This window comes from Cyprinodon tularosa, unplaced genomic scaffold (assembly GCF_016077235.1).
Source record: "Cyprinodon tularosa strain WSP-4 unplaced genomic scaffold, ASM1607723v1 ctg119, whole genome shotgun sequence".
Lineage (NCBI taxonomy): Eukaryota > Metazoa > Chordata > Actinopteri > Cyprinodontiformes > Cyprinodontidae > Cyprinodon > Cyprinodon tularosa.
The window spans coordinates 947,254-974,302 of record NW_024037992.1 but is presented as its reverse complement, the minus strand read 5'-3'; the positions used below and the strand labels follow the sequence as shown (position 1 = coordinate 974,302).

At 41.5% G+C, this 27,049-nt stretch overlaps 1 protein-coding gene across 2 annotated transcripts in view; it reads left to right on the top strand.

The window, feature by feature from the left end:
* plpp3 (phospholipid phosphatase 3) overlaps positions 1-27,049 on the top strand; it is a 52,231-nt gene that overhangs the window by 5,330 nt on the left and 19,852 nt on the right. Inside the window, exons 2-5 of one of the 2 annotated variants that reach the window (XM_038268725.1) lie at positions 20,186-20,343; positions 23,250-23,342; positions 23,793-23,980; positions 24,076-24,133. In XM_038268725.1, the coding sequence (XP_038124653.1) occupies positions 20,186-20,343; positions 23,250-23,342; positions 23,793-23,980; positions 24,076-24,133 (497 nt within the window). Of the gene's footprint in view, positions 1-19,617; positions 19,773-20,185; positions 20,344-23,249; positions 23,343-23,792; positions 23,981-24,075; positions 24,134-27,049 lie in introns of both variants that reach the window. The other variant, XM_038268735.1, reaches the window with a different exon arrangement.

The following is a 27,049-nucleotide window of genomic DNA, read 5'->3' as shown; positions in this document are numbered from 1 at the left end:
CTCCATCCTGGAGAGAAATATCAGCTGTGCTGCTGCCATCAGCACCTTCGTTTCTAGATGTTGGAGCTTGGCCTGTTTTCCAGTGTAGTCCTGTTTCTCTGACTGTGACTAACTGGATGTGCTCTCTTCATCCTCTGACATGGGAGCTGGCTCGGAGCTCGTCTGCCTGGCTGTGTGTTTCCTGGACGGGGCCGCCTGTGGAGCTGGTTGACAGTTGCCTTTTGTATCTATGCTTCTTTTTCTATGTCTGCTTTTGTCTCCTTGAACCCCAGTGGGCCTCAGCAGATGGCCGCTCACACTGAGCCTGGTTCTGCTGGAGGTTTCTTCCTGTTCAAAGGGAGTTTTTCCTCTCCACTGTCGCTACAAGCATGCTTAGTGTGAGGGATTGCTGAAGAGTCAATGAGTCGATGCAATCAGCTGGTTTTCCTTAGATAGAAAACTTTGAATCAATCTGACTGGATGATCTGGTGAACTGGAAAGTGACCTGAGATGACATGATGTGAATTGGAGCTATAGAAATACACTGAATAGAATTGAAATGCCGTGGTAGTATACGCAGCCCTTAAGGCTTAAATCTGATAATGGTATGATGATGATAATGATAATCTGGCTGAGTGAACAGATTACTTTTTCCACATAGAATCAGGTAGGTTTTAGTTGCTTTTTAAATCGTTATATTTTGTATATATGCAGCTTATTACCTTCTATATAAAAAGATATTCAATAATCTTAAATATCTACTAAGTGTGACAGAAAAAGAAAAAAGAAGGAAATCTGTAAGGAGACAAAACTTTTCAAAGCACTGTAATCCAGGCTGAGATTTCATGTGCAAAGAAAGAAAACATGATTTCTGCTCAACACTCAGCAACCAGAGCCGCTGCCTCTGATCCTGGCAGCTGAGCTAGAGCTTCATGTGCTGATTTCACCCTGGCTCTGTTTCCAACCTTTACAGAATAACACCATGCGCCTACACTATAAATACACAGGCTGCCTAGTTTTGTTCTCCGGTGTCTGGCGACGCACTGTCCGCTGGAGCCTCCAGTGTGTCGTTTCGCAACATGTTTATTGTGAAAACACTCGGCGAAAGCGACGGCCGCTTGAGCACTCAGGAAAGCCTGCTTTCTAAATGCAGGCTGCACTTAAAACTATGAGTAAGTTTTACACAATGCAAAGGAAAATATTGCATTGTGTGGTTGTGTGTTTGCATATGGGGAGACGTAGTTCTGAGCTGGAGATTAAGACCACTTCACCGCCGAAGACGAGCTTCACTTAAAACTGCCACAAGCATTTCACATTCATTATCCAAACTCTGGTGAACTATAAAGAATGATGTCCCGTGCACCATGGGGAATCCATTACAACCCCCGCTGCTGAAGCACTAACCTTATATCACCTCCAAGACATGAATGCTTTATGTTGGAGCCAATTTTTGCATTAACTTTCAGAGTATCATCTAAATAGCTCAGCTATCTCTTGATGAGATATGAGGCTGTGATTGAACCGGGAGGCACAGGATGTGTGTGTCATGGAGCGCAGGAAAGGGTGGGAAACGGAAAGGTAGTGTACGTCGGAGGAAGGTGTGGTTGTGAAATGAGATCCTGTCCCGTTTCTTTTTCTCTTCTCGCAGTCCATTACCGGCTCGGCTCCCCTTCCCTTCCCAGCCGCTAAGAGATGCAAAACTCATAAATAGAAAGAGGAAGCATGAGTGGAATGACAATTTAATCAAAGGCATACTTCCATCCGTCTTCTCCCACCTATTCCGCCCTATCTCGGGCAGTCTATGGGGGAGCACACCCTGGACAGGTCACCAGTCTGACGCAGACAATTTAGAGAAGCCAATTGACCTAATAGTCATGTTTTTTGGAGTGTGGGAGGAAGCCGGAGTACCCGGAGAGAACCCATACATGCACAGGGAGCACATGCAAACTCCATGCAGAAAGACTCCGGACTGGGAATCATACCTGAAACCTTCTTGCTTAAAGGCAACAGGCCAACAAACTGCACAACTGTGCAGCCCAAATGTTTGTAGTTTCCATTTTGATTTCACAAGCTTTTAGAAAAGAGGTCCCATTTTAATTGGAGGACTGGGTGGCACTTCCTAGAAACACAGCTTTCAGAGAGCAGTAGATAACTACTATTTGCCAAGTGTCTACAAAGCAAACTGTAATCAAACAGAAAGTGGGAGGTCCTCATACACAAACCCAAATATAGGCTCCCATCCAAAGCCTCTGACCTTAATCTAAGGGCAAATATGCTCAGAGTCTGCATGAATCTGCAGAGTCCAAAAAGAAGTTTTCAAACTTATGTATGTTATTCAGAAGGGAAGTTTAGCTTAGGAAATGGGAAGTCTTCTCACGTCTAAAGCAATATTTTATAATACTCCACAGACCTGATCAGTAACTAGGAATGACTGTTCATCTTCTGACGGAGCGATGACATGTGTTTACTGCAGAGAGGTCAACAAACTCTTTCCTGTTGACGTAACACTGATGCTGTCAGATGCAGGGCCTGTGTAATGGAAAAGCTTAACATTTATACAGAAAACTGACTTTGGTGGTATTACTTCACAGGACTGTATTTTATTGGAAATTTATGTAATAGATGAACTCAGACTTATGCATAATAGAGAAAAAGAAAAAAGCAGATGTAGGTTCTATATTTTTTCAGGGGATCTCTCAAGTAGGGTTGTGTGTGCAGGTCTTAAAGTTACACTTGTTTTAAATTTAATTCTATTCAGTGTATTTCTATAGCTCCAATTCACATCATGTCATCTCAGGTCACTTTCCAGTTCACCAGATCATCCAGTCAGATTGATTCAAAGTTTTCTATCTAAGGAAAACCAGCTGATTGCATCGACTCATTGACTCTTCAGCAATCCCTCACACTGAGCATGCTTGCAGCGACAGTGGAGAGGAGAAACTCCCTTTGAACAGGAAGAAACCTCCAGCAGAACAAGGCTCAGTGTGAGCGGCCATCTGCCGCTAAACCTTCATATCTTCTTTTAATGTTCATTCCAAGAACTGTTAATAAACTCATTTTTATCTAGCTAACAAGGCTGTGGATTGCCTTTGCTCGTCCTTTTAGGTCTTTTAACTACCTCTCTGATAAATGAGTCAGTTCACACTTCAACAGGTTGGCAATTCATCCATAATCACTATTTTTGCATTTCTAAAGGACAAAGTCAATAGTGCTTTTGAGATTTATTAGCTTAAGAAACTGCTTTACAACTTATTTCTGCTTAAAACAGTCTCCTGTTTGATCTTTCTGCTGTTTTTCTTAGGCCCCGTCCACACGAAGCCGAACCCTGGCCTAAACGCACAAATTTTTCACCAAACCAGCCTCTCATCCACACGAAGCCGGCGTTTCGGGGGTCTGTAAACGATCTTTTTTTTATTAAGCCTTCAGAGTGGGAAGATTTTGAAACGCCGTTTTCGCGTTCCCATCTTTAAGTTTAACCGCATTTTTTTTTTACACGCATGCGTAATAGCGTCGCCTCTAAACACGCATGCGTGACACAGTATCACAACAACAATGGCGCCGTACTGTGTTGAATGGTTGCTGCTAATGCTACTCACCCTGCTTTACGACAAACGTTCTGGAAAATATTCGTTTTGACTTCGTGTGGACGGGGCCTTAGTCTTAGTTCGGATTTTTGGGGTAAGAAAGCAAATAGGGATGTATACAAATGCATGCCACACTTTTGAGATTTCTATTTATAAAAAAAAAAAGGACATCATGTGGAAAAGTCCAAGAGTTGCTTTTAATGGAGTGATTAGGTTGGTGAGTATAACTTTAATCACTGCAGAAAATGGAAATCTAAATGAGTAATTTTTGCTTAAATTAAGTGCATTTTTTCTTGAATTGTGGAGGTAAGTGAGACACCTTGCCAATGGAACATTTAAGATAAGGAAAAAAATAATTGCATTGTCTTATTTCAAGTGAATATTATCTAAATATCCTATTGTAGGAGTAGAAATACTCATTCCATTGGCAAACCATCTTATTTACCCAACATATTGAGGGTAAATGCACTTAATTTAAGAAATGTTGTACTTATTTGTAGATGTTTTTTGCAGTGAGGGCTGACCCATGTGACCGTCCAATGGCTGCAGGCCAAGGTGAGGTAAAGACTTGTGGCAGAGCAGCATCATTGTATTATGTAACAAGATAAAGATCAGCAGATGTTTGTGGCAACAGTGGTTACTACCTCCCCAAGAATGAATGGCATGCATCGTTTTTCCTTTGTGCCCTAATGTGTGTTTGTGTGCGTTTTGAGATGGAGCGCAGGCGGTGGAATATCTCTAGCAGTTTGGGTTTGTCAATGGGATCTGTGGCTGAGCCCTACAAGAGTTAAATAACCAACCCCTGGGGGGTAATGTCTGCAAAGGGCTGCGATTAGAGGCATGTGGGTGTGACTGTGTATTTTGGGGCCCATGATGTAGATTTAGAGGCTAAAAGCTGTCAGTTAATGGACAGTATGGGCCTGTGGGTTGCATATGAAAGTCAAATGTGACCCGATTGGTTGAGTGTTTGCGTTTGTCCTGCGTCGCTTGTGGGTTCTGTGGGCAAACTGAAAGCATCAGGCTGACTGATGCTCCTTGATTCTTTTCCTGGACCAGACTCATTCAACTCCTTCAGCTCGCCGTCTGGCAAACAGTCAAATCAAAGGCAGGGGCTAGCCGTTTGCACTTTTCCAACGGCGGAGCAGTAAGACTGCTGCTCCTCCTGCCTTCATCTTCACTGTCTTCTGTGATTATATTCCTCCCTTATAAACACCTTGAGACCGCTAACTTAGAGCATTTCAGATTAATGGCCAGGACTCTGTTATAGACATTTGTTTGCACTGATCCGTGAATGTGTTGGAACTTTATAAAGCTTTCCAGAAAGTAATCTACATGCATGTGTCAAGCAATATACTGGGGAAGATTCTCAGTCATCCAGGTCAGAGTCGTTCCAAAAAAAGCTGAAAAAAAATCCACTGGACTTCGTTTCCAATCCAAGACGTTTCTCTTCCATCCAGGAAGCTTTTTCAATTAAAAATGTCAGAAATAGCGTTTAGTTCCAGGTTTTATCCAGCAGCCCAACAAAGCCTGGTTTTAGTTTAGAAAACATGCAAATAGAAACGGATGAACGGGTCCATCTCTTTGGAATGGGGGTCGTTTGGCTTCTTTGTTAGCCTGCAATGCCCCATACCTGTCTATGTCTCTGAAAGGGGGGTCGTTAGAGGGAATTGTTGGCCTGGCTGAATAGGCGAGGTCTTCTGCCCTCCTGTAAAGTGGTTGGGGCTGCTTTCCGCTATCATTACAACACCAGCCCCTTTACAGGAGGGCAGAAGACCCCGTCTATTCAGCCAGGCCAACAATTCCCTCTAACGACCCCCCTTTGAACCTCGAACACAACGCTAATTCTGACATTTTGAATTGAAAAAGTTTCCTGGATAGTAAGTGAAACATCTTCAAACGTGGAAACAAAGTGTCTTTTTTTTTATAAAAAAAAAGAAACAATTCAAATTATAGTAATGAATATTCTGCTTTGTTGAAAAAAGTTTCATCCACATTTAATCGACGAAATAACAGAATTTCAAACAGAGGGATGAAACAGTCTTTTCAAACTTTCCTGTAAAAATTATAATGTTAAAATGGATTGTGTTTTGTGTTTACTTTTTGTTGAATATGTTTTAATTTATTTATTTATTTTTTTTTATGGCACTAGGGGCTGTTTTTCTGACAGTAGGCTGACAGGAAAGGGGTTATGAGAGAGAGACATGCGGCAAAGGACCACAGGTCGGATTCAAACCCGGGTCGGGTTCAGTGGCCAGTGATGTATTTCATAAGGTTATAAATTACAGTAATAAGAAGTTTCATCATGATATGATGCGTCACTTTCCGTCTTTGTACGGTCGGCTTCATGATCTCCGTTTAGGGAGGAAACAAAGATGCTCTGAAGCTTCTATTGTCAATCATCTGCTTAGGCAGCAGATGATGTGAAGCTGGAGGCCTCATTACTTTTCCCTGCGGGCCCCCTGCTGTTACACAGGCCCCTCTGTCTGTCACTTTCTCTTATGGCTTAACTTTGCTCTGTATTTTGCGCTCGCACATACTGTGTGCATCCACAGATTGAGGAGAGGGAGGGTTGGGGTCAGGGAGATTTCACTGTTTCACAGAGAACAATGCCCCTTTTGATGCATCTCAGAGCTCTTTGTTTCATTAACGAGGACCAGTAGGCCGGCGGCAGACAGACGGAGGATGAAATGGAGGGATGGGAGAGGAGCTGGGTGTGGGAAGGGGCGAGGGGGGGTTAGTGAATGGGATAAATATGAGAGAGCATAAGTAACTCCTCACTGAATACTCGAGGCCGCTTGATTATGTATCAGTAGCTTATGGTAGTTGCTTGGTCCGGCTGTATTGTCAGGCAGCGGCGCTTATCTCCCAGGCGCTGTGTGGTAATCGGGTCAGCATCTTTATTGGCGCTGGGCTTATCTGAGCTGCAGCTACTGAGCCTTATCCTGTTTGCATACAGTGAAGAGCGCAGGCCGTAGAGCATCGGCGCTACGGTGGAGAAACTTTGCAGCGCTTTCACACTGCAGCCCCTCAGACGACTCATTATACTCCAGGAGGTTTTCCTAGAAACACAAAACTTTAACAAACTAAGAGAGGTTTTGGTTTTTTCAAAACTTTTTTTTCATTTTAATTATAGAATTAAATAACAAAAACTATCCTAAACCTTTCTATGAATTAGGATCTTGTGGATGAATGTTAAACAGAGCTGAAATCCCTTGATGCTGCTGTCCTGAGATAAATTCCTGGACCATTTATTTTACTGCTCATCTATTCTTCCTGATAGTTAAGCAATAAAGAGCCACTAGCTTCACAAAGCTTCAACAGCTTATAAAGCATTTACTTCTAATGGCAGCCTTTATTCAGTTTATTTTATTTCTATAGCACCAATTCACACAACATTTAATCTCAGGTCACTTTCCAGTTCACCAGATCATCCAGTCAGATTGATTCAAAGTTTTCTATCTAAGGAAAACCAGCTGATTGCATCGACTCATTGACTCTTCAGCAATCCCTCACACTAAGCATGCTTGTAGCGACAGTGGAGAGGAAAAACTCCCTTTGAACAGGAAGAAACCTCCAGCAGAACCAGGCTCAGTGTGAGCGGCCATCTGCTGAGGCCCACTGGGGTTCAAGGAGACAGAAGCAGACATAGAAAAAGAAGCATAGATACAAAAGGCAACTGTCAACCAGCTCCACAGGCGGCCCCGTCCAGGAAACACACAGCCAGGCAGACGAGCTCCGAGCCAGCTCCCATGTCAGAGGATGAAGAGAGCACATCCAGTTAGTCACAGTCAGAGAAACAGGACTACACTGGAAAACAGGCCAAGCTCCAACATCTAGAAACAAACAGGAACAGACCAGATGAAGCTACTATGAGAAAAAGCAGAACGTTAGAGATTGAACTACCGATTTAGCTGGAACAAAAATAGCAAAAGCCTTTAAAAAGGCTGTCAGTTCTGCCTCTTTCCACTAACAGATAATGATTGAGATGAGCTCTATGAGAAGTTATTGCTTTGGACTTCTCCAGAAAATCAAGTTGTATTTTTCTGCTACGCCTCTTGGTCTCTTTAATGCTGTTTGTCTTTAATGTCATCTAACACGGCTCTGAGGCATTTACAGGCCAGCTGTATCTAAAGGGAAATTAAACTACTTATAGATTATGTTCTTCTCTATGCAGGACACCAGTGATGGAATTTGAGTTTTATTTGGGAGTATCCTAATCAAATGGTGGATATAAATGCTAATTTCATTTTGTATATTGCAGGAAATACCAATAGAAACCACGGAAGTTTATGGTTGTAATAAAAAGAAAATGACAGCATAATAGATACTTCTTCAAGGCATCGTATATTTTTCAGTGTCGCACTATAGCACTAAGTTTAGCACCTATTCTATGGAGTCAGAAAGGGGTCAAAATGTTTGTAAACTTCTGAATCTTAGTTGAAACAGAAAAACTAGAAATTGATATGTAATGTGAAATTTTTACCTTTTATTGTGAAAAACTAAAGAAGCAAACTTAAAAATAATAAGAATTGGATCTAAATGCAGTTTTTTTAATCTCTTTTCTTTATTGCAGTTTTAGATTTTATATTTTCAGATTCAAATCCGTCACTTTCAGTTTCTTTTGTTTCAAATTGCTTTTTCAGTTTAGGAATTTTTTTTTTTTCAAATCTTTTTTTTTCACATTCAGATTTTGACCCCAATCTGATGGGAGTGGGCGGGGAAATGTGATTGACAGCTTGCAGCAGCATGAATAGATGTGCCGTTCCATGTTGCATTTTTGTGCTGTGGGAACTCCAACTACTTAGTGAACACATTCTTTCTAAAACTTATTTGCCTTTTTGGAAAAATCCTGTAAAAATATTACTTTAAATACATTTAAACCGGAAGTGTCTATTTTTGTTAAATGTTTATTTTTTCTGTTTCAACTGAGATTTATAAGTTTACAATTTTTTACCCCTTTCTGACTCCATAGTTTTCGGTTCAGATAAAAGGAATCAGATTTCAAAGAGTTCAGATCAATTTTCTCTGCAGCCGTATTTTTTTCTGTGTAAGGAGGTAATAACAGCATTATGCCAGTAGCAGAGAATTGCCCTGCCCGCCCACTGGCCCCCGTTTGGCCCCTGGGCCCTCCTCAGGTTTCGCTTCATTGGAGAAGCTCTGCGTTCATGATGGACTTTAAAGCATCAGAGCTGTAATTGAGCCTCCTTAAGCACATTACTATCCTCTTCCCACACATACAGGGAGATATGGTGAAGAGACTGTCTCCTCTGAATGAAGCAGCTCCTTGAATTCCCCCCCCCCCCAGCTAACAGGAACAGATAGCCGTGCCTGGAAGCAGCATTTAGAGGCGATGTGTGCAGGTGGCTGCTGGTAGGAGCCCCCTTGAGGGTGTCCCAGCTGATGCCTGTGTTTTAAAGGCATTTATTTCCTATGAATAAAATCTCTCTGAGTAAGCATGTTTCAGCTGGCGGCCCCCGGTTTGCTGTAGCAAGGGACAGGGATTCAGTTTGCACCAACTCCGCTGACCTCAGCCACTCCTGTGTGCTGCCCTGTGTGTGTTTAAGTCAGAGGCCAGTGGAAACAATGAAGCAGCATCCCGAGCCAAACATCTGTATCGGCGTTTCATCATGCATGCTCAAGCTCATGTTTATGAGTGTACCTATTCCAAAACAGTGATTTTGTAAATGTATGGAGCTTGGATTGTTTTTATAGAGGCCAGATTGTTTATTTGGGTTGCAGGGACGTTGTTAAAGCACATTGCGGTCCACAACTTGAAATTGAGGGAAATTGAGAGAGGCTTTGCCCAAGATGCCAGTGGAACCACAGTAATTCATTTCAACAGCCACACACCCAGCATCACAGTCCTACAGATAAAGCATAACGGGCAGCATCCCTGCGACATTTGTGGCCCTTGCATGCTGCAGCGCCGTGTCATAGCAACCCTCGCTGTTTACCCAAAGCGCTCTAGTTAGCGGTTTGTCATGAACTTCGATTAAACAACAAACTCTGTTTCCAAATTCCCAGAATGTATCCATGCTCAGGCCTGTGACTCCAGTAAATGCCGCAGTTATTGATGCTGCAAGGTTTGCTTTCTGCCTGGATCAGGAATACATCAACTAACAATTGAACTTTGCAGCTAGCTGCTAGTTATCTCATCATTATCAGAAACGCTCACTCTGGCTGTTTGCACACAGCGCTAATCACAGCCAGACAAACATGCTCCACTTGCAGATAAAAATCACAGCTGCACTCTGATGTGGAACCTGTAGCTGCAAACCCAAGAAATACTTACAGTTATTCTTCCCCCCATTATGCACTCAGTGTCACACTTATATCACATTACTACAGTATCATATCCTCCCGTTCTGCTACTTAGCAATATAGATCCCTTCAGGAAGTCATCCAGTTCAGTTTAGGTTGCAGGGTGTGTGCCTTCATCAACATTTCAGTGTTAAAGTTATGACACTTGCTTCTTCAAGAGATTTTTAAATAGAGATATTTTTTATTGTCACTAAAATGCATGTAACTACCTTCTTGTATGATATCTGGGACCTTTTTTTTGCAGTAAGGAAGTAAAAGTATTCCTTGTGTTGCCAGGAATGACCTGAGGGCCAGTCAAGCAAAACAACAGTAAGGAGAAACGGCAAAACGTCTATAAGTAACAGTTAGCTGCTAACAACAAGCTTCTTATCACGATTGGCCTTTAAGGTCGCCTAGAATTGGACAAGCTAAAAAAACAAAAAAACGGGACATCAAACCTGGATTCGATTTATCTTCCTTAATTAAAACCTTTTTAAAACAAAACTTATATTTTCTAAAATGTGTATTTTTTGGGGGGGGAAATAGAATATAAATTAATTTTGAGTTGCACCAAACTTTTGCTTAAATCTCACCTTTTATTATCATGAGGTTGAGAGGTTTTTTGGGGCCCCAAATTCCTGGGGGCCCCATAAAACTCTATTTACATGTATGGATAATACAACTATTTCTTATTTGTGCACATTAATTATGTTTTTGATAAAAATCCTTTCACCAAAATGCCATCAGAACGCTGATAATATTAAGTGTGTCTCAGCCCCCCCCTCCAGTGTCCACCATATTGGATCAGTCCATTTGCTGCACATGTTCAAAAAGGTCCAAACAGACAGCAGCAAACCATTTGAAAACAAACCATGCAAAGAGCAGTGTTGCCAACTTAGCGCTTTAGTCGCTATATTTAGCCACTTTTCAGACCCCTCTAGCACTTTGATTTCTAAAAAGCTCCTAGCGCCAAATCTAGAGACTTTTTTCTGCTACTGGAGACTTTGTAGACAACATCAAAAAGCAGCGAACTCTGCTCTCCAGAGCCAGTAGATTGGTAACCCCGCCTCCTGCTCTCCTCTATCTTGTCTGCTGTCATGATTCATGCAGCTATTATTTCATCCAAATGAAAAATGGAGAACAGAGAAGCAGATCATGGCTTGTCTACAGTGAAAAGAAGGACTGGGTTATTTACTTTGGCCTTTTTGGAAACACAGGAAGGAGCAATCAGCTAAGTGAGCTTAGTGCTTGGAAAAAATCTTTCATTCCTTTAGAGACAGCATGAAAAGTCAGCTGAGTACAAAACATAGAGAGGAAAACAAGAAGAAAAGGGACAAGAAGAGAGGGACACAACCTAGAACAGATAATGGATGTCTATTCTATTAACATTTCTCTATCTGGAGAATGGGGCTGTTTGATGTCTCCTCCATTCAGAGGGGCCCCTGCATGTCTCTGCCTAGGGCCCCACATTTCCTAAATCCGCCCCTGCTGATGTGATGGCACGCTACTTTGCCTGATTCATGCATTTCCAAACACATAGCCGTTGGTAGTGAGAAACTCTAGAAAAGTTGACTTTACTCAGTAGAACACTTTAAGGTCTCCAAAGCTTCAACATTTTCTGTCCATTCTACTCAGAATAAAGCAGCAAAAGAAATAAATGTGAATATAAGTGAAGGTTTCATTGATTTATTGTCCAGGTCTATGAAGTCAAGTCCACCGTGGCCTCCGCCCTCTGTGACCTTCCTCAGCATTCTCCCGCTCCTCTTCAGGAAAGGTCACATGGGTGTGTTTGGGAGACAGGAGGAGGAAATCCTCCATTAGCCTGGACTACAATACGTCTTCCTCTGCCCTGCTCCGCCTCCCATTCACCTCTCACTCACTACTGACTATAGGACTTACTCCCGTAATCACAATATCATTCAAGTGCAGCCCCCAGAAGCCATGAAAGCACATTAGAATATAAATAGAGACTGAGAGGAGAGTCCTGAGAGGTTGGCAGGGTCTTCTCTGCAAACAGGTGTTGCTCTACTGGGACAATCATTCCATGTCTGGAAAAATGAACCTTAACCCTTTATAGGGCAAGGTAGTGTTTTTGATCCCTTGCAAACCCCTTACAAATGTAGCCCCCCCCCCCCGTCCCTCAGTGAGGTCTAGAAGCACTAGATCTATATCAAGCCATACAGCAAAGATCCTGCACTGCAAAAAAATTTAATCTACATAAGTCATTTTTCCTTAAAATAATTAATTTTTCTTGAATTGAGGAGGAAAGTGAGACATTTTGCCAATGGAACTAGACAATTTATGCTTAAAATAAGAAAAAAACAATTGCGTTGTTTTATTTCAAGTGCATATTATCTAATTATCTTAATACTAAGAGTGAAAATACTCATCCCATTGGCATATTATCTCATTTACCTGCTCAAAATAAGGGTAAATGCACTTCATTTAAGAAATGTTTACTTATTTCCAGGTAATTTTTCCAGTGTGCTACATGGCTGTACACCAATTAGATGAGCCCTTAAATGATATATTACCTGCTGGAAATAAAAGAAAAAGAAAAAAAGATAAAAGGCAAATTGAAAAGTTAAAAAGTTAGGTTAAAAAGTTAATAAATCAGGTAAACAATTATATTTAGGTATATAAACTAAATATAAATGCCTCTAAGGTTATGTTGGACCAAAAAATGTGTTTCTTTCTCTCTCAGAGATTTTTTAAATAAATTTCTTATAGAAACACTTTTTTTTTCTTAATATATTCAGGGTAGTTTTTACATTGACATTCATTTTTACCATCAAAATATCCATATTTTTTAACGTGATAAAGGTAATAAGGTCTAACCTGGATTCCAATAACACTATTGGCTGGAAGTATTTCACTTAGTGCCCTATAAAGAGTTAAAAAAGCAACCCTGAGCTTTGGTTGACATTAGAATGAATATTGTTTCCTGTTCTATGAAATATCTCTAAATAATAGAGACCTCCTGATCCTCCGTCACGCAAGTAGGATGCATTTAAATCACAATCCAAGGGTCTACTGAGGTGAGCGCATGTTATTGCTCTCTGCTGGTTCCAATAACAGCCCTCTAACCTAATGTACTAAATTTAACCACAAAGCCAATCAAAAAGCAGGCCCAGCTGGATAATCCTGTCTCATTAACATATGCAGGCACACACACACACACACACACACACACACACACACACACATACACACACACAGCTCTGCTAGTAACATATATAAATCCACAGTGTGCATAAACACACATTACATAGAAATACAGATGAATATATTTCCTGGCCATTTCTCCCAGGCAGCCTGAACATGTGAGTGGATTTGCAGATGGGAAATAAATCCCGCGGTCGCACACTCACACACACTGGCACCCTCACGCACGGCTAAAGGCCTTGCCGTAACCTCGGCAATAAAAACACTCATTCAACCAGCCAAATAGAAAAGCCTCCCTTTGACCTGCGGTATGTAGTCTTTAGCGGTCTGCAGCGGTTCTTCTCAGGGACTGAAAGAGAGAAATGCATGTCAGAATCTGATAAGACTAATAGAACTTTTCCCAATCCCAACAAGCCACCCACTTTGGATAGTCTGCTCCCACTTTCCTCATCCTTCCACTTTCTTCTTCCAGGACCTTTGGCGGGATTTCTGTAGGCTGGAATTAACGTCAGGCGCCCATTGCTGGTATTTCAAAGCAGCTCGGTGGTTTGATAGGCGGTAAGGCTCATTTGCCTTAACAGCAACAAATGCACAACATATCCGACAAAGCGAAACTAAATAAGATAGCGAAATGCGATGAAAGAACGGTTTCCTCTCTGGGCAAACATGAATCAAAGCTGGATTTTCCCTTTTCTAGCGAATAAAAAAAAAGAATCATTACTGAATTCCTGACTGAATGACAGACCCATTAAAATTAATGTCTTTTTCATTCAGTGATGAACTTTATGCCTTTGCCAAGAGCCCTGCCCACCTATTTCTCTTTTTCCTTTCTCTGCCCTTCGTCACTCTTCTTCTATTTGGGTCAACGAGGCCCTCAGAAGGTCACTGGTTCTTTATTCTTCTACCTTAAAAGAGGTCATTTGTTCCTGAAACCACTATTACAGATAATCTAAGATGTCTCCAATTTATGTGTAAATAATCAGCTTCTTGAAAAAAATACAATTGAAATTAAACAGCAGCTTGAATGATTTTAATAAATCATTTGCACAAATTACTTTGATGATTGTGAGAACAGAGTTGTTAGAAATGGCAAAGGTTTAGTTTCATCAATTATATTACATTCATGGACTAATTTGGACATAAACTAAATGGAGACTGAAAGAAAGTTGGTATTACCTATTTGTAGCCTATTGAACAACATCGTATTTCCAGTATATCCAGTAATATCTGTAATAATCAACCTGTTTTTTTTATGGAAAAGTAAAAAATATCAGCATAAAAAGCTAATTGTTTTGTATGTCTTATGAAATATCTCCACCACTTGAGATGATCTTATTATTCTAGCTGACATGCGCTTATTCACCAATCTGTTTGCTCCCAAAAGCAAGCATAAATTCAGAGTACGGCGGAAACGTCGCATCACTGTGATCTTTGCACAGCTGGAACTCCACAACTCCGATCAAACTTTGGTTGATGTATTTTGATAGCCAATAAAATGAGCTTTGCAATGAATTACTGGAAGTTTAGGGGGGCAGGATTAAAGGAAGGGCTAATTGAGACGGGAGGAGAAATAATTAGATACGCACAGAAAATGTTAAATGAAGACAAAATCGTTGAGAGAAAATCTTTGTAAAGCTCAATATAGAAAGGGTTTTTTTGGGGTCAGATTAGTCATAGAATTAAGTAATCCAGTTTGGTCGTTTTGGTTCTAATTTGGAACAGTTGTGCAGAATTAACCTTTTGTATACAAGAACGGTCACACTTTCACAAACTTTAGGACTAGAGATCTGAAATTGTACACACTTATTGTTCACAACATGAAAAATGAATGTAATGAAACCGCCTGTGAAGCTGGTTGACAGCTGCCTTTTGTATCTATGCTTCTTTTTCTATGTCTGCTTCTGTCTCCTTGAACCCCAGTGGGCCTCAGCAGATGGCCGCTCACACTGAGCCTGGTTCTGCTGGAGGTTTCTTCCTGTTCAAAGGGAGTTTTTCCTCTCCACTGTCACTACAAGCATGCTTAGTGTGAGGGATTGCTGAAGAGTCAATGAGTCGATGCAATCAGCTGGTTTTCCTTAGATAGAAAACTTGGAATGATCTGGTTGAACTGTAAAATGCTTGGAGATGACGTGTTGTGAATTGGCACTTAGAAATAATCTAAAGATTTTCCAGAATTACCAATATTCAAGAGGAGGAGCTTCATGAAGGCGCTGCGGTATGAGGAGAATGCCCACATGCCAGGCTGTTCTCAGGCGGAAGAGCAAAACAGCTTGGCATCTCAGGGCCGGTTAGCGCGCAAACAGAGAGTCTTTCATTAATTATCAATAGAGATTGAGGAGATGGTCGGCCGCTCCATCTCGCTTCACTCTTTCATTTGCTCAACTCGCCAGAGTTTCCCATGGTGTTCTCCAATCGGTGAAGCCTTTATTTGGTTGGCTTCTATGTGTTTGTGTCTGAGTGTTCCTGACCTTTATTCACTTCTGCTTATTTGCATTTCAATCCCCCTCCAAAAGTAGCCGAGAGACGGAAAAGATGGCAAAGGTCCAGAGGAGGAAAATCGGTCAAGATTTCCATAACAGAAAGCAAAGTCCTTTCTAAAACTTCTTTCTTTGTTTTCTGTCCCAAGATCTTCAAACGTGAGGTGTTAGATGTCAGGAGGATACGCCCATATCTGCTCTAGAATCAGTGGGACTTAGGTCCTGTTGACTGTCCTGCCCTGCCTTGGCCCTGTAATTCTGCTCACCTAAAGCTAACCCTGCCTGGTGTGTGGACAGCTTGGTTCACAGACACCGCCAAAGCCTGGCCCTGCCCTGTGTGGGCCCACCAGCAGGCTTACTAAAGCCCTGTGCTGCATACTGTTTATGCAGGTGTCTGGCTGAGCGACCATCCAATCCAGTTGCCCTTTGGTAACTGCTGCAGGGAAAAGCATTAAAGACAGAGACATTTTAAATTACAATTTAGCATCAAAACAGACATTTCTGTCTCGTATAAATGGTTCTGAAAGCATAATGGGAAGGAACAGATAACAGCTGAGCTGGCTTAGTGTCAACAAAATGAAACATAGCTGCTTTGCAGTCCAGACACTCTTGTTAGGTTTGGTTGTCTATTGGCAGAAATAATATTATACCAAAACATAATCATTAGCATCGGAAAGAGATCCACAAGCCAATGCTGAAGATTCCCAGTCATCCAGGTCAGAGTCATTCCAAAAAAGTTAAAAAACAATCCACTGGACTTTGTTTCCAAGTTTAAAGACATTTCTCTTCCCATCCAGGAAGATTTTTCAATTCAAAATGTCCGAATCAACGTTGAGTTTGAAGCTTTATAGAGTGTATATAAAGCTACTAACTCAACGCTAATTTGGACATTTTGAAATGAAAACACTTCCTGGATGGGAAGAGAAATGTCATTTGCAGGGGCAGATTTAGGAAATTTGGGGCCCTAAATCGCATAGAACAGCCCCATTCTCCAGATAGAGAAATGTTAATAGAATAGACATCCATTATCTGTTCTAGGTTGTGTCCCTCTCTTCTTGTCCCTTTTCTTCTTGTTTTCCTCTCTATGTTTTGTACTCAGCTGACTTTTCATGCTGTCTCTAAAGGAATGAAAGATTTTTTCCAAGCACTAAGCTCACTTAGCTGATTGCTCCTTCCTGTGTTTCCAAAAAGGCCAAAGTAAATAACCCAGTCCTTCTTTTCACTGTAGACAAGCCATGATCTGCTTATCTGTTCTCCATTTTTCATTTGGATGAAATAATAGCTGCATGAATCATGACAGCAGACAAGATAGAGGAGAGCAGGAGGCGGGGTTACCAATCTACTCGCTCTGGAGAGCAGAGTTCGCTGCTTTTAGATGTTGTCTCCAAAGTCTCCAGTAGCAGAAAAAAAGTCTCTAGATTTGGCGCTAGGAGCTTTTTAGAAATCAAAGTGCTAGAGGGGTCTGAAAAGTGGCTAAATATAGCGACTAAAGCGCTAAGTTGGCAACACTGCTCTTTGCATGGTTTGTTTCAAAACAAACGATGTAAAGAGCCTAGTATTGCCTAAAGGTAAATCCCCCCCGGTCATTTGGATGAATATACTTGAGAAGCCAAAGATCAAAGAACTAACCCTTGTTTTCAAAATGGCCGCTTCATCTTCTGTTTCCCAGCTACACCTGAGGACTCCATGTCATTTGTTTAGGTCTGCCTGTATCATCAGGTGTCCCTATGTTTTCCTTCTGGCTTCAGCCAACATACCGTAGACGGAGCCTAAATGTCCGCCCATTGATGTGGTACACACCTGACACAACATCTCCCTGCTCTGCTCCGGCATTAGGATGTGTCTGAGAGCTGAGAGTGCATGTTTCACCTGCATGGGTAGGAAATGTGCTGTAAGGTCCTGCAGAGGTTCATGTCAGTGGTTACTGGTGGATGTTGTGATTTCTGTAGAACACACCAGTAACATGATCTCCCAGTCTCATCACTGGTTAGACGGCAGCTGTGGTTCTTGGCCGAATTAGGAACATTTGTGATCCGATCTCTGACTTTAAGTCTAATGTTGAGAAAGCCCCAGTGTGTGATGTGAGCTAACCGCATAGCTGTGGGCAGACATGCTCTCCCTGCCTGCAGACATTGAATGTATGTACTGGTGTGTCTGCATGTGGCTCTTAGGGATGCCTTTCTGTGCTCTGTGTTTATGAGCAACCACGGTCACATGCAGAGACGCCAAAACGTCATGTAGAAAACGCACCAGAGACATGTGGGCTTGCTTTTGTTTTTCTTGGTGTTCGCACTTTAAGGATCCCACGCGGAAATCTTCCGACATCCAGGCTAAAGTTTGTTCGGCTGTGCTTGTTTAGCTTTTATCGGAGATGTGTAACTATTTTCCACCAGTTAAACTGATGGTGTTCCTATTATTTCTTGAATTGTCTTTTAAACATAAGAAAAAAATACCATTATAGTTTCTGTTATAAATATTAGGGATGCACGATATAGTCGCCCCCTATCGGTATCGGCCTTAAAACTGAATATCGGACATTGATATTTAACCTGATATTTGATCAGCTTCTGAGTTTCTAAAGTCCAAAAAAAAAAAAAAATACTACTTTTTCTTCTTCCTCAAAAACTTCTTTTTTACAGACTTAAAAACTTCTAAAGACGAGGGAAAAAATATTGATACATTAAAATATCCCAATATCTTCCTATGCTGATATATTGCCATTTAAAAACACCATATCAATCTCTTTTACTAATGAAATATTGCTATATGTCATCGTTATGCTACGAAATCCCCCGAAAATTCACCAAATGTTGCCATATTTTTATATGTTGATATATTGACGCGGTATCGATCTATTTTACTAACAAAATCTCACAAGAATTTGCAAAATATCACGAGAGTTTGTAACAGAACGATGAAATTTCACCAGATTTTGAAAGTGAAATAGATCGATACCGCGTTTTTAAAAATCAATTTGATATCAGCATATGAAAATATATTTGAGTATATTATTTTTCAAAGTGTCAGAAATGGATAACAAAACTGCTATTTTCAATGACTACTTATTTTTGTCCAGCTTTAACATCGGTATCGATATCGGTTATCGGCTACCTTTGTTTTAAAATATCGGCATATCGGATATCGGCCAAAATCCCAATATCGTGCATCCCTATCAAATATATTTTCCGCCTATAATTCTTCTTTTACAGGCAGAAAAAAGGGAGTTAAGAGAGAGATAACAATCAAACATCTTCATTCTGCTTCATCACCTGCAAAGAGATGTAAAAGAATAGCACAACCAACAGATAAAGTATCAGAGATACAATAAAGTAACACCTAGTATTATTTAATGTGACATGTTAACTGTGGTAGCTGAAGATAAGATTCTGCCTGTAATTCTTTGTAATATAAAGACATCGCTTTAGCAGGGAAGCAAAAAAATGTTTTTTTAATTAGCAGTAAAACATTTAATAGTATTCACACATGTAATAAACCCTCCAGAATCTTCTTGCACAAATTGAGATCATACTGAGAGATTTTAGACCTTTAAGTAAAGTATGCAGATACTTCTAGCTTCTAGTTAAACATTCATAGAAGCTTTGATTAACATATTAGCTATTAGAAGAGATCTATGAAAAAGGATGCAAAAAATTCACCTTAAAGCCTTTTAGACATCTTAACCACCTTTATATCCGTCTCTAATCGAACTCTTTTCACACCATTATTACATCAAACTCACATTACATTGACGTAGCTTCCTTATCGATGTGCCTGTTTTGTCCTTAAAGTTGGAGCTGTGGGTTTTAGTGTGTTTGCTTAGTCAGAGGGGAGTTATCCTAAAGGATAAACTTTAGCTCTTAATGGCTTGTCAACAGTAGCAGCAGCAGAGAGTTTGCTGAGTCAACAGCTTATTCAAGCGAAGCTCAAATACACCTGTGAAGGTTTTGTGTGTTAATGTGTGTTTTAACAGTATTCCTTATTTATGCAGCTTACAGGTAAGTGGATTTGACACTCAGTAATTCCCTGTTAGGTGTGTCCGCAGCCAGACTTGCACAGAAGCGTGTGTGTATGTGTGAGTTCATGCCTTTATCCATATGTGCGTGTGTGTGTAGCTATGCTGCCCTGCCTGGTTCTGCATCGCTCATCTGTTCGTCCATACCAGAGGGGTTTCTACTGCAGTGACTCCAGCCTGAACTACCCCTACAAGAGCAGCACCGTGCCCTCGTCAGTGCTGGTTTCTGTGGGTCTGACACTGCCCGTGGTGTCCGTAAGTCCCCCACCGGCCCCCGAGGCTTTTTTCTTCCCGCTGTCACAAACAGCGCCCGGACGTGGAAAACAATCAAACCAGAAACAAGGAGGGCTCGAGGTTTAGGAAGTACCTAAAAGGGAGTGGCCGTGTCAAAGATGACTCCATGCAGATTATATATATATAAAAAAAAAAGATTTAAAAATGTCACCTCTTTGACCCGAGGGGGTCAACTTGTGACTTCCTCAAGCCTAAACCTTTTTTCTGTTGAATAATCCCCCTGGTGCCAGCATGCTCCCTGTGCTGCTCCTGTTCTCTCCTGTTTATGTCCGTGTCACTGACCTGGTGCGTTTATGCCCTTCTTTCTTTCTTCTCTCCCCTCTTCCTGTCTTCTCTCTCTCTGTCTCTCTCTTTCTTTGTGTCTTTTTTTGTAGCTAGCCTGCCTTTCCTGATCATTGAGACTAGCACCATAAAGCCGTACCAGCGCGGGTTTTACTGTTCGGACGAGTCCATCCGCTTCCCCCGAAAAGAGGGAGAGACCATTAGTGATGCCGTGCTTTGTGGTGTTGGCATTCTTATTGGCACCGTCTCTGTAAGTCGACCCCATAACATCTCCCTTTGATTGCTGCTTCCTTCTTCTCAGACTCTTAGATGCTTCTCGAGGACATGTCATAAAACACATTCGTTATTCATCACATAGAAAAGAAAAGGAAAGGTACCCATAAACAGTGCAGAACACCCAATAAACGTTTAACTACAAACTGCAACATAATTGGGATTTAAAGCGACAGACCAGCTTCAAGTAGCTTAAATGTTTATAAAACTGCATTGCATATTTATTCCATCCTTCTCTATACTCCCAAAATCAAATATTCAGCGCAACCACTTCCATAAAAATGCATTTCTGAAAGAAAATATAATAAAAAACAGAGGAAAAACACGAGACTTCAAAAGTTTATCATCAATACAGCCAGAACTATGATGAAACAAATGCTCCAATCAAAATCCAGATATGGAATATCAGAGGTGCGCCATGCCGCACCACGGGTCTGTACTGTTGCTCTCCCCCATGACGTTGGGGCCTCACTGATAGCCTGAGGTGTCTCACAGCGTGAAGTTCTTATTCACATTCCAGCATTTCTGTTTAAAAATAAAAGAGGGAATAGCAGTAGTAAGCAAAGAGAGAAGCAGTCAGGCGGACTGGATATATGTTCTAATCCATTAGAGCCTCATGGTTAGGGTAGGTGATCTTTACAGTCCTTAAACATAGGGGTTCCCAGACTGAGCCGTCGCCTTGCTGCCGCCTCGTTACAATCACCTCAGTAGGCACACACACACACATTCATATACATTATACCAGCTCAGCTCTTCTGCTTATTGAAAGCAGGAGAATAGCGGTGGGCTAGGTAGTCCCCCTCGCATGTTCACTTGTGGGCAACGCTGGCGTGTCTGACACAGCTGTCTTCCATTTGCGGCGTCTACTGCCATGCCAACACCGTTTCTTCTAACAAGTCTGAGCACACACACATAGATACACGCATTTGCTCAAATATACTTGGTTTTAGAGCAGATTCCACTTTGGCTTGCACAGCGGGTTACGTCTGCTCCAACATAGTCAGAGACAGCGAGACAAGGAGGAAAGGCTGAGGTGGAAATGCTGGGAATCTAAACACACCTCTGTGGCCTATATTGGCCTCCTGCAGCTTCAATCCTCCACTCTAATCAGAGAAACAAAAAGAAACACATAAGCATCGTCCAGTTTGTTTCTTCTGGCTGTTAATGTGGTAGCCATTCACAGGATAGCCAGGAAAGGCATGTATACGGAGATCAAAGGCTTACGAATGGAAAACACGACCACAGCGATCAGATAAGCGTTCAGAGTCTTGATCTTTAAAAGAAAAATCACCAAAAAAATAATCAATGGATCATTATTTATACCTAAAACTAATATGTTCACAGTGATTTAATGAATTTAGCATTAATCAGTAAAAAAAAAAAAAACCTTGGAGCGGCCATTGATTTAGCCTTTCCAAGCTAAATCAATGGGAACTACTAGACACATCTGCAATCAACAACAATTATTGAAGATTTCCAGAGGACTTCACCATTGAAATTCACCAGAGCTATAGTGAAACTGACAATGCCCACGTGCATGGCAGCTGGATGCTGGAATACATCGGGTAAAAGTGGAAAAAAAGAGTTATTCCACCTTTCTGATTCCTGATCCTCCACGGACGGGTTGGTCGTTGGATCGCCAACTTGAAGAGGGAGGATTTGCCATCGAACTTCTGGCCAGAGAAAAAACCCGTAATATGTAGCCAACATTTGGAAGAAGAATGTTTTCAAGATGACTTGGATAACAGCGCGTTGTGACAAACACCAGATACAGCACTGGGACTTGATCAACAGCCGATACCGCACCGTGACGTCACTAACCAGTAGGTGGCAGTAGTGTTCCTTGACAAACATGGATGCCTCCAGTAAAGCACATTCACATGAAAATTACTCTGAATTAAAAACATTGATCATTTATTGAACAGGATGGAATCATTTCAGATTTAAAGTAAAGAAGTTTGAATTCTGAATATGAGCGGACTTTTCATTTAAAGAATTTCTCAACAGCAGAATTGTATAAACACATTTTCCATTGAAAAACATTCACTTAAACAATTGTTAAACTTTCATGATAAAATTTTAAAATAAACCCTTACAGATTTAGCTTCTTCAGATACAATATTACCTGCTTGTAACATCTTAGCAAAACCTCACTTAAAAAATCCTAACTAGCCCTTTAATAGCATGATTGGATATGAAGAGAGATTGAACACATGTTAACTGATGTTGGTGTACATTCTTGGCGGAAAAGTGCAGGTTATCCGCTGGCATATAGATGCATAAGAAACATTATAGTTTCTGTCTGGAAAGAGAAATTAGCGACACCTTAAGTTAGGTTCCACCAGGTTCAAATGATGCCTCCATCCTTTAGACCTTGGCTCCACATGAGTACTATTAGTCTACTTAAAACCACCTGGCTGGGATACCACAGAAGGCACAGTCAGGCCCCCAGGACTTGAGCCGTGCAACAGATAAATTATAATAAACCCTTTTTTTGTAAATCAGTAATTTTAGCCAGTCTGAGATATCCTGCCAGTCATAGTGATGTAGGGTCTTTCTTTTCCACTTACTTTTGTTATCTTGTATACATTATACCATTATAAGAAGCCCTTTCATTTCTCACCTTCATCTGTTCAAACTGCCTAATGGAAAGGCAGGCCATGCTTTCTCTATATGTTTGTCTGTGTGCAGCTCTTATTATCTCTACCTTTTACATACCTTCTACTAAATGTCACACCCATCAGGAAATGAGTGATTTTTTGCATGATACATACTAATACATTAACATGTTTTAGTGCATCATAGTGTCTTGCATGTAAATTCGTTGTACAATGAGCTTCGCAAGTATATGTCTTATTATTGTGAACAAAATGTTTCTTTTAGATTGTGATTGGAGAATGCTTCAGGGTTCACCAGCTCCACGTGGGAACAAAGTCATTTGTTGGGAACGCTTACGTGGCGGCGCTCTACAAACAGGTCAGCTCCTGTTTTGCTCCGACACCATTCAATGACATTTTATTACAAGCAGCATTTTAGCAGCAGTATATCAGAGATGGCGTTCTTCCACCAGCAAGAGCAAGTTGGAAGAGCTGCCGCGCTGAAGGAAATGAAATTACAACAAAAATGCGTGTTCATGTTGTTCAGCTTAATAGTTCCTTTAAAAAAGATCATAATCTTCTGAGTTCAGGATGTTAAAATAAGCTTAAGGCATAGTTTGCATGCAAATAAATAGGTCATCTAGGAATAAGAATGTTTCTGAATCTAATAAAGTTCTCAGCACCCATCCTAATAAAGTCACTATGGAAGAAATAAGATTCCTTAAAGTTTTCTGCTATAATTAAGTTTGTATTCCTAACAGCACGCCTGTAATGTTTAGATTTTGTAAGGTTATGCATTCACTGACCACTTCTGTCCATCGTCTTGCAGATCGGTGTCTTTCTCTTCGGCTGTGCCGTCAGCCAGTCGTTCACGGACATCGCTAAGGTGTCTGTGGGTCGGATGAGACCCCACTTCTTAGACGTCTGCAGACCAGACTTCTCCACCATAAACTGCAGTGTTGGTTACGTCACCAACTATACGTGCACTGGTGATGAGAGTGAGGTGCAGGAAGCCAGGTATGTAAAATCAACAATGCACGCACATGAAAGTAGTTCTTAAACATGTATAGAGAAAACAATAGGCTTAAAATAATCTCTTTCTCCCTCTGCAGGAAATCCTTCTTCTCAGGACATGCCTCCTTTTCCCTGTTTACTATGCTCTACTTGGCTGTAAGTAATCATTATTTTCTCTCACACGCTTTCGAATACATAGGCAGAAAACAGCTATAACAATGCCCAACATTGTCAGAAGCAGTTATGGGAAGAAGGCTGGGCTCTGATTAGGGGATTCACTGCTTTATGAAAGAGGAAAATACTGTTTTCATTCTTTCAGGATCTCATCTCCACTTTAGTTTTATATCCCTTTTGAACCTTGAGGAGACAATTGAGTGGGCTCCACCCGTTTTCTTTTGGGCAGCTGCATGATTACTTCCTGTTTGGTCCCTTTAATCCCACCGGTCGTGGGTGTCAGGTGGGTTTTAGTGCTTCAGGGGTGAAATACGTTTCAGATGGTTTCAGTTAGATTGTGTGTGAAAGCTTTTATTTGGTTGGAATTTTTTTCCTAATTTTGCACTGCAAAAAAAAAAGTAGAACCGCACGCAGCAGGAGCAGCAAAAAAGCGCGTGCTGCTTCATTTTTTATGCTTGTACAGGTTTAGTTCTGACGCGCGGCTGAAGCGTCTTTGCTGCTCTAGCTGCGCGGTGGAAAAGTTGGTCTGATGCGCGTTGGGAGGAGCTTCCTTATCCTTTCTTTGCCAGGAACAATGGCAGATGAAATTGAGAAAGTGGCTTGGCTTATTTTAATGAATGATGCTACGTTCAGACAAGCTAGCACTGGAAGCAGCAAAAGAGCTTGTGCTGCTTCACCTCTGATGCTCCTGTGTTCAATGCCAGAGAGGAGCTTTGCTATATCAGCTGTGATCAGCGGGTAAAAAGTAGTTAGGATCTATGTTGAAGTGAGAAAGTCCTCCTGAAAACATGGTCTGTGCAGTCAGTTCATCCAGATTACCATCCTGCCTTCAAAGATTATTTCTCTGTGGGAACAGTGTTGCCAACTCCTCAGTAAGGAAAGTAGCTATTGGCTGTGCTGGAAGTCGCTAGAAGTCGCTGAATGACGTCATTGCCTAATTTGCATAATTTTTTTTTTCAACTTTTTTTTACTTTTTATTTTTTCCCTTGTGGTCCACTAAGGAGCTTAGAAAGCTTGGTAACACATGAACATTTGGAACCATACAATTTTTTTTACATTACATTAACATTAACAATCTAAATGGACCAAAAAAAGACTACAAAGAATCAATGATAATGTGAGCAAATAATTGTAATTATTGTTATTTTTTCAAACTAATAAGATTCCCCTCCACACACACAGGCTGTGCTTGCCTGCTCACAGAAAGAGTGGGTCATTGTCCTGTTGGTCAAGGTTCTCTATGGCAGGTTCAGCAGCTGAGGGAGCTGAGTCCAGCGTGATCAACCTGCGCCGTCAATCCCAGCACATGTGTGCGGCTCATTTGCAGTCTTGACGCTGAGGGTAAACATGCTGTGGCTCTGACTGCAGCGCTGAGAGGGAGGGACTCCTGCGGAAGCGGGAGAACGGGGTTGGGATGGGTGAGGCGCCCCACTGAAGACACCAGAAAAGTCGCTAGATTTGTCGCTAGTCGCTTTGTTGAAAAAGAGTCGCTGGAGGGGTCTGAAAAGTCGCTAAATATAGCAACAAAGTCGCTGAGTTGGCAACACTGTGTGGGAGCCGCTCAGACCCCCACATACCGGCGCTGCGCTGTCACTGGGAATCCCCGGCAGCAGCTGCCTCAGCTCCCCGTCGCCTCTTCGCAGTTTTCCTCGACTGTTAGCGGCAGCTGGAAGTAGATGTTAGTGTTTTTCACATATGTAATCCAAACTGCAGGCACCAGGATAAGTTCATTCAGGCCTTAATAAAGGGGAGTGATCATAGCGCTCTGCATCAGCAGTGCTGTATCTGTCTCCCTGCCAGCTCCCAGGTCAGCTTCTCTGATTGGTTGATGCGGCGCGCCGAGCAGCAAAAGTCAAATTTTTCCAACTCCAGCAGCTGCTGCTTCTAAAGCGCGTCAGAAGCTCATGAGGTGCAGCTCCTGCTGCTCAAAACACGCTGCAGGACCTTTTGCTGCAACTTGATACGCGTCAACCATTGACTTTGAATGGAAACTAGCTGCTTCTGCTGCTTCTACAGCATGCCGTCTAAACGTAGCATTAGTTTGGTCTTCGGACAGCATCAACATGAAACTGTTGCCAACTAACAATGATGTCCTCTTGCTGTAAATGGAAGGAAAACCAGGCCCAGTGTTATGACTTTCAGCAGGGTGGTTTCAGTCCCGCCCTGTTTCTCACACTAGATTGACAGCTGAAGTTTTGGTTTATTGTCATGTATCGCCATGGAGAGACGGTTTGATGTGGGTATTTCCCAGCCTCTGGGTGAACCTACAACCACAATGGTCACAGCAAGGACAAGAGCTAAATAAAATGTCAGAAGGAAAAAGCAGGCAGGGATTTCAGATGTGCTGCATCCAGGCCACAGCTTAACACACCAGTCAGACCAACGCTCCAGTTGTGGCAAACCCAGGACTGCGGTCAGCGGAGGCTGGTCTAAACAAGAGGACAGAGAGCAGATGATGGGAGCAAAGGGGAGGATAAACAGTTTCAGAGGATGTTTTAAAATATGGAAACTAGCAACAAATTAGAAAGAAAAAGCAAATAAGGAAGGCATTCCTTTTGGGAACAAAGATTTCTCCGTTATGCGTCACCTGAAAACCTGCCATGTGATAATAGACTAGAGCTCTATCGCCACTGAAGTCTGCTTGGAAAAGGATTTGGTTATTCATCTTCTCGTGCTTAATTGGTACAAAAAACTTACATATTAACAAAAAACAGTCAGAAGAAAAACAGAGATGCTTTCCAAAGGATTAATGATAGAAAGTAACCAGATGCTGCTTATTTCCAAACAGGCTGAAGCATATTGTTTCACAATAGGAATTAAATATTCACAACAAGAAAACACTGAAGACAGCAGCTAAGTTCAGAAACACAAACTACCAAAAAGAAAAACAAAGAGTTT